General features: G+C 35.2%; 1 protein-coding gene across 2 annotated transcripts in view; it reads left to right on the top strand.

Annotated features, from left to right (window-relative positions):
• Positions 1–7,500, top strand: part of septin5a (septin 5a) — a 34,465-nt gene that overhangs the window by 12,197 nt on the left and 14,768 nt on the right. For both annotated transcript variants that reach the window (XM_079828260.1, XM_079828259.1), the window contains 2 exons: positions 1,950–2,073; positions 5,396–5,530. In XM_079828260.1, the coding sequence (XP_079684386.1) occupies positions 1,950–2,073; positions 5,396–5,530 (259 nt within the window). The remainder of the gene's footprint in view (positions 1–1,949; positions 2,074–5,395; positions 5,531–7,500) is intronic.

The following is a 7,500-nucleotide window of genomic DNA, read 5'->3' as shown; positions in this document are numbered from 1 at the left end:
TATACTTTTATTCAGCAAGAATGCATTAAATTGGACCGTAGAGACATTCATAATATTTCCAATAAATTCAGTTTCTTTATTCATCAAACAAAAACAGTGTTCAGCATTGATAATAATCATAAATCCTCATATGAGAATGATTAGTGAAGGGTCATGTGACACTGAAGACTGGAGTAATGATGACAGGGTTCCCGCCGGGTCTTAAAAAGTCTTAAAATGTTTTAAATTCATTTTTTTTTATTTAAGGCCTTAAAACGTCTTAAAAACGCCCAGATTTTCATCCGAGGTCTTAAATTTCATTTAGTTAGGTCTTAAAAAAAAGATTTTATCCTCGTTCATTTCCAGAAACGCTGGCCGCAGAAAGTTATTAACGTTACACTTTAGCAAAAAAGCATCGAATCGTAGACTTCAAAGCGGAGCTCTAGAGTCTTTGCTACTCCGCCCTCAGAGCGTTCGTTTGCTGTGTTGTAGTTCTTTCTGGGGGATATTGGTACACGTATGCGGTGATAAAACTACAAATCCCATGATAAAGGCAATTACCTGCCCGCAAAATACGTCTACGTTTAATAACGTTGTATTTTGTTGGACAGAATGAGGCAGACATGCATTGTTTTATATTATTCTAAACAGTAATAAAGTCTGCACTCAATCAGCACTGCATACCTAATTATTATGAAAATAGTGAAGGTTTGAAGAACTCAAATACACCATATCTTGATGCAGTCGTGTTTATTGTCTTCGTTTCATCAGTCAAAGCGTTTCTATCTTCTGTTTATCCTACATCGCTAGCTTCACATTAGGGCTAAGGATGACTTCTCTGAGGCAAATGTGGAGTTTCCGCTCGAGGGCGCCCTCTGGCTTCCAGTATGAATGAAAGTTTGGGTAACAAATATGAAAAATATTACTTCTCTCTAAATAAATGTTTATGACAATCCATATGTTTTTCTCCAATGTACAGTTTTTCCCCCACAGTGGATGCATAAGAGGCTCATTTTGATATTAAATACATAGACTTTTAGAAATTGATATTACAGATAAAAAGCACAGATGTTTTTTAATAAAAATTTTTTTTTACAATAAATCTTTAGACCTTTCTAATGATTTTTAGTCATAGGCTGTCTGCATATTAACAGGTAACCCAGCAGTTTTTTTGTAAAATAAGTTTTCTGTAAAATATAAATGTTATTATTAGTATTATCATATTGTTATAGTTATTCTTAAATTCTCTATTTTTAATTTTTAATTGATTAAAATGTTATTGTAATAGTAATATTTCTAATTTTGTTAAACATTTGTATTTATCGAAATATAATTATTATTATTAGTCTCATTAATATATAAATATTCATATATAAAATGTTATATGCATACGCTTTTCATTTGTAAAAAAAAAAGAAAAAAAGAAAAGCAACATGCGCATTTTACCCAGAATAATCGCAATTATATATCTTCCCCAAATCGTGCATCCCTAGTTTGGAGTAGCCTGTTCAATCTCTATTAGGATATTAATATGCTGTTTTGTAATCTATTCTATTTGAGGGCAAGTTTGTTTTAGCCTATTTTAATTTTGGGCCTAAGGTTTTGGGCATTTGGCATCTGTGGAGGGTTACTAATGTCATTGCTTTATCTGTAAATTAAATTAATGCTTTTTCAATGACTGAATTCATTGAAATAAAATTATTTTTTATTTTATTTCTTTGATTTAAATAATTTTGGTAATGTGCGTATAGGTCTTAAATTCCAATCTTATGGTCTTAAAATGTCTTAAATTTGACTTACTGAAACCTGCAAGAACCCTGTGATGATAAACTCAGATTTGATCACAGGACACTTCACTATATATTCACATAGAGAACTGCTCTTTTAAATTGCAATAATATTTCAGTTTTTGCTGTATTTTTGATGAAATGAAGGAGAGACGAGCGGTAATGTTCATCTGTTTCCTGCAGAGCGGATCAATCAGACGGTGGAGATCACCAAACACACGGTGGACATCGAGGAGAAAGGAGTCAAACTCAAACTCACTATTGTGGACACGCCGGGGTTTGGAGACGCCGTCAATAATAATCAATGGTGAGAATTCATCACACGACGATTACAATCATGAATCATATAGATGCGGTCTTGGATGCTGATTGGTCAATACTCAGTATTTATTACAGTTTTTCTCAATTGCTAACAAGCATTGTTCAATACTGAAACCACATTTTCAAAACTCTAAATACAGTCTGCATTACCAAGATGAATTCTGGCCAAACAGTTCATCTAACCCCCAAAACTCACTCAGACCAACAAAACACTTCCTACATGTCTCAAAGTAAGCTCATTCCACCAATCAAAGGCAACAAATTCTCATTCAGAAAACATGCATGTCTATCACTGACCTAAAAACACTAGCAACAGGGAGCATTACATAAATTATGACCTTTTATTTTTAAAGTTTGAATGAATTTTCACATAAACAGTATTTCATTACAGAATAACAGATTTTTAATTTATTGAATGTACTAAAGCATACGTATTGTAAGATTACAAATTTAAACATTGTTATATATAGGTTCCAATGTAATAGAATATAACTGAAAACATTATCTATATTAGTGTTTTACATTTTGAAGTAAACTTGAGGAAATTCTAAGGAGATTACGTCAGGCTGTGTAAGTGTTTGAGACATTAAGTATTTTGTCTTTATTTACTTCCTGACTATTGTAACAAGAATGAATCAGAAATAATTCGTTTTCTTTGAATATAGTACTTTATTTGTGACAATACTGTAAATAGGTGAAAAAGAAGAAGAAAAAAATCAACACATCAAAAACACGTGGGGCCCTATTTTAACGATCTGAAACGCAAGTGTCAAAGCGCGAAGCGCAAGTAACTTTGTGGGCGGGTCTCGGCGCTGTTGCTATTTTCCCGGCGGGATAAATGGCTCTTGCGCCCGGCGCAAATCTAAAATGGGTTGGTCTGAAGTAGCTTCATTATTCATAGGTGTGGTTTGGGCGTAACGTGAATAAACCAATCCGAGCGTCATCCAACATTCCCTGTAAAAGCAGGTGCGCAAGTTCCATTATGGATTGCTATTATTATGGCGTATTTACCAGGCGCACGCCAGGAGCGGTTCACAGCCGAGGAGACTGATGTGCTTGTAAGAGCAGTGAAAGACAGAGAAGTGAAGTTGTAATGTTGTACATTATGGTAAAGGTGATTTCACAGTCTTTTTTTTTTTCAGTCTTTCAGTTTTTTCAGTTTTTCAGTCGATTTTTTTTCCTGGTTCTTGACGGACAAACCAATTTGTCAGATGTCCTGATATACATATATGTCTTGCCACTATTGGGCAAACAGGTCTTATCCTTAATTATTACAATTAGCCTGAATCATTTGTAAGCTAGATTTATGCCTATTTTTTCACATCTTCGTGGCACACCACAATGATTTCCGTCATCTCATGTGTTAATATTTTTTTAGTGTAACAATTTATGATTTGCAAAAATAACTTGCATCTGTGTAGATTACATGAGCAAAGTGTATGCGCGTTGTGCACGCTATACATTATGGTCAAGCATGCGCCCTTAAAATAGCATAATGAACAACGCGCAACGCGCCACTGACTTTAGACTAGGTTTGTTCTGGTCAGTGGCGCAATTGTTTAATGGAACAGCAAAATAGCACCAGGGATTGTTTGCGCCGGAACACGCCTCCTTTTTTGCGCTGAACCGCCCAGGGAGCGCAAGTTCATTCACTAGTTTAGCGACGTGCTTCTGTGGAGGGAAAATAGGAATGACACATGCGTCGGTGTACAAAGTCAATTGCGCTGGGTGCAAGATAGGGCCCGTGTAGTCTAATCACTCGTTGTAAAGTTCTGTGAAGGTTCCAGTCCTCCCTCTCTCTTGCATTAAGCCACAAGTTCACAACAACATCCCATACATGGTCAATAATTGTGGCCCTTATTTCATCAGATATCACTGCTCTTGGTCTTCCTCTCCTTTGACCTCCACTCACTCTTCCTCGTACCGCTCCTCTTTCCCCACCAACCTGTCTTCTGTCATCCATATTTCCAAACAAAATGTGATAATGAGACTAAAGCAGGACACCTGGGCTGGCTTTGAGGTGAAATTGCAATTAGCTTGGAATGAATATTACTAGGGCTGTCAAAAGATTAATCGCATCCAAAATAAAAGTTTGTGTTTACATAATATATGTGTGTGTACTCTGTTAATTATTATTTATATATTATATAAATTTATATATAATTATATATAATTTATATATTATATAAATACACACACAAGCATGTATATATTTAAGACAAAAATATTATTTTTACATATAAAACATATTTATTATAGATTATATAAATGTATATACATGCAAATATTTCTTAAATATATACATGAATGTGTGTGTATTTATATATAAATAATAATTAACAGAGTACACACACATATATTATGTATACACAAACTTTTATTTTGGATGCGATTAATCGCGATTAATCTTTTGACAGCCCTAAATATTACTGTATTTCATTTTCTGCTAAGATTTTCTATATTTCAAAATAATTACCATTGAAATTTGCCATCATTCTGATTTGAATGTGCTTTTATCAGTTTTGAGTGTGTTAGCATATGAAAAATATCCTGCAAATATATCGTTTTTTTTGCAGTTTGTGGAGCACGAATGACAAAAGTGTTTGTGGATTTTGGAAAATGTGGTGATTGAATGCATTTTGTCTGAAAGCAATGGCAAATTATTCACAGTTTGGTCCGTATACACTTGTGTGTCGCTGAATGTGTGAAGAGTTTTGAAAATGTGGTTTCAGTATCGAACAATGTTTGTTAGCGATTGAAAAAAACTGTAAAGCAAAAGCAGTGGCGGAGCCAGCAACCATTCTGGGGTGGCACAGAAATCTTCGTTATTTCAACATAAAAATGCGTTTGATTATAACACACTGGAGTGTTTTAGTGCCTACAACACAAATGAATACAGCTCATTTGTAGGCCTACTTAATTGTGATTGAGATAGTAGTGAATTAGATCATGGAATACTGAGTGAATTTGACATTTTTTGTGTGTTTTTCCTCACCTCCAGACCAGGGGCTAACATCATAGCTAAAGTTTAACTTGCTCAGTCAGCTCGGTTCTGGTTCTCAAAACCCCCAATAGCTTGATAGATGTGACATGCAGATAATAACTACATAGCCTAAATTATTCAGTGAATTTAGAACAATTTCAACAATTCTGAGTTAGTCTTTAAGGGCCGTTTCAATATCAACTCAAGTATATATTTTAGGTCAAAGAAGTTTGGTTGACAAAAATAAAATAGTGAATCCCTGCCTTAATCTGTGATAGTGTTCTGAAGAGTGTGTGTGTGTGTGTGTGTGTGTGTGTGTTTGCAGTTGGAGGCCCATCACAGACTACATCGACCAGCAGTTCGAGCAGTACTTCAGAGATGAGAGCGGCCTGAACCGAAAGAACATACTAGACAACCGAGTGCACTGCTGCCTGTACTTCATACCGCCGTTCGGACACGGGTACAGAACACACAGGGGGCAAGATCACATTTACACACGCGTGTGTGTGTGTGTGTGTGTTTAGGGAGGACGGTCCATTCTGTCCGTTCCTTACGTATATTAAAGGGATAGTTCACCCAAAAATGAAAATTAGCCGATGATTTACTCTCCCTCAAGCCATCCGAGGTGTGTGTGACATTCTTCTCTTAGAGTTATATTACAAAAGTCCAGGCTAATCCAAGCATTAGAATTGGATTCATAGTTGCTCTGTTAATAAAAGTGCATCTATCCATCATATAACTGCTCCACACGGCTCTGGGGTGTTAATAAAGGCCTTCTGAAGTGAATCGACGCGTTTGTGTAAGAAAAATATCCATATTTAAAACTTTATCAAGTAAACTCTTTCGTCTTCCCTGTTCATTTATGGAGAAAGTGTTGAAAGTTCCCCTGCGGATGGAAAGACTAACGCTCAGCTCCGCTCGTCAAGACGTCACGAACACATCTGGAGTTTCATTTTCAACATTCAACACTTTTCCACAGAAGGCGATCGGCCGAAAGTTTACTTGATAAAGTTTTAACCAGAGGTGGACAGTAACTAAGTACATTTACTTGAGTACTGTACTTAAGTACACTTTTTGAGTATCTGTCCTTTCCTTGAGTAGTATTGTTTCTGGAAACTTATGACTTTTACTTCACTACATTTGAAAGACAAATATCGTACTTTTTACTCCATTACATTTCTATCAAGGCCCTCGAAGTAGAAAGTCGTAGCCGCTTTGAAAGTCAGTGGATGATTTGTTTTCTTCTTTAAAACAGGATTTGTTTTGTTTTTTTGCAGACAGCCTATCAGTAATCAGACGTGGATAAGTGTGAAAGTGCACAGAAAGCTGCCTCTCAGACGCCAGACCACAAATACTGGAGTTTAGTCTATTGAATCTACTAAAATCTTATTATAGTCAATTAAAACTAGACTAAAACTAAAACAATTCAGATGACTAAAATGTAGTCAAAAGACTGACTAAAACTAAATCAAAATGAACACTGGTATGAAATATGGTCGGTCAAATTATTTTTATAGATTTACCCGCCATGTTGCGATAGCCTTGTGGATACAGCGCTAACACATAGCGTTCAACAATGATGTTAGTTAGCATGCAGAAACGATGTAGTTGGACTAATAATGTTAACTGAAGTCCTTTCAGAAATATGTTTTTACATAATCCTGTCAAATAAACACAATGTAGAAACCTTTCTTTTCTAGTATGATTTAGACTCTGATAAGAGCTTTGTAACTTGTAAACAAGTATTTAAATGAGTTGAAGGTATGCTAGCATGACTGGCTTAAACCACCATGATGGAACAGTGTGTGTTTATACAACAATGCAACGATAATAAAATAATGTGTTTACTTTTACTTTTGATACTTAAGTACTTTTAAAAGCAAGTACTTCTGTACTTTTGCTTAAGTAAAAGTCTATCTTTACAACTTTCAATTGTAATGGAGTAATATTTAACTAATAGTACTTTTACTTTACTCAAGTAATTGAGTTGTGTAGTTTGTCCACCTCTGGTTTTAAATATGGATATTTTTCTTCCACAAACGCGTGGATTCGCTTCAGAAGGCCTTTATTAACACCCCAGAGCCGCTGGAGCAGCTATATGATGCACAGATGCACTTTTATGGACTTCAAAAACAGAGCAACTATTACTGCTATTATAATGCTTGGATTAGCCTGAACATTTTTAATATAACTCAGATTTTGAAGAATGTCACACACACCTCGGATGACTTGAGGGAGAGTAAATCATGGGCTAATTTTCATTTTAGGGTGAACTATCCCTTTAAGTACATTTTTAAATTCTGGTCACAATTGATGTGAAAAGTGTTACTAATGCCGGATGTAAGTATTGATTATTGGAAAGGAAAATCATTGAGTCACTGTGAGTAATTACTACAAGTGAATAATAATAACAACTATAGGATGTTTAAT

Source organism: Gobio gobio (genome assembly GCF_949357685.1).
Source record: "Gobio gobio genome assembly, chromosome: 10".
NCBI classification, from domain to species: Eukaryota; Metazoa; Chordata; class Actinopteri; order Cypriniformes; family Gobionidae; genus Gobio; species Gobio gobio.
The sequence above is the reverse complement of the archived record's forward strand: the minus strand, read 5'-3'. Positions and strand labels throughout refer to the sequence as shown.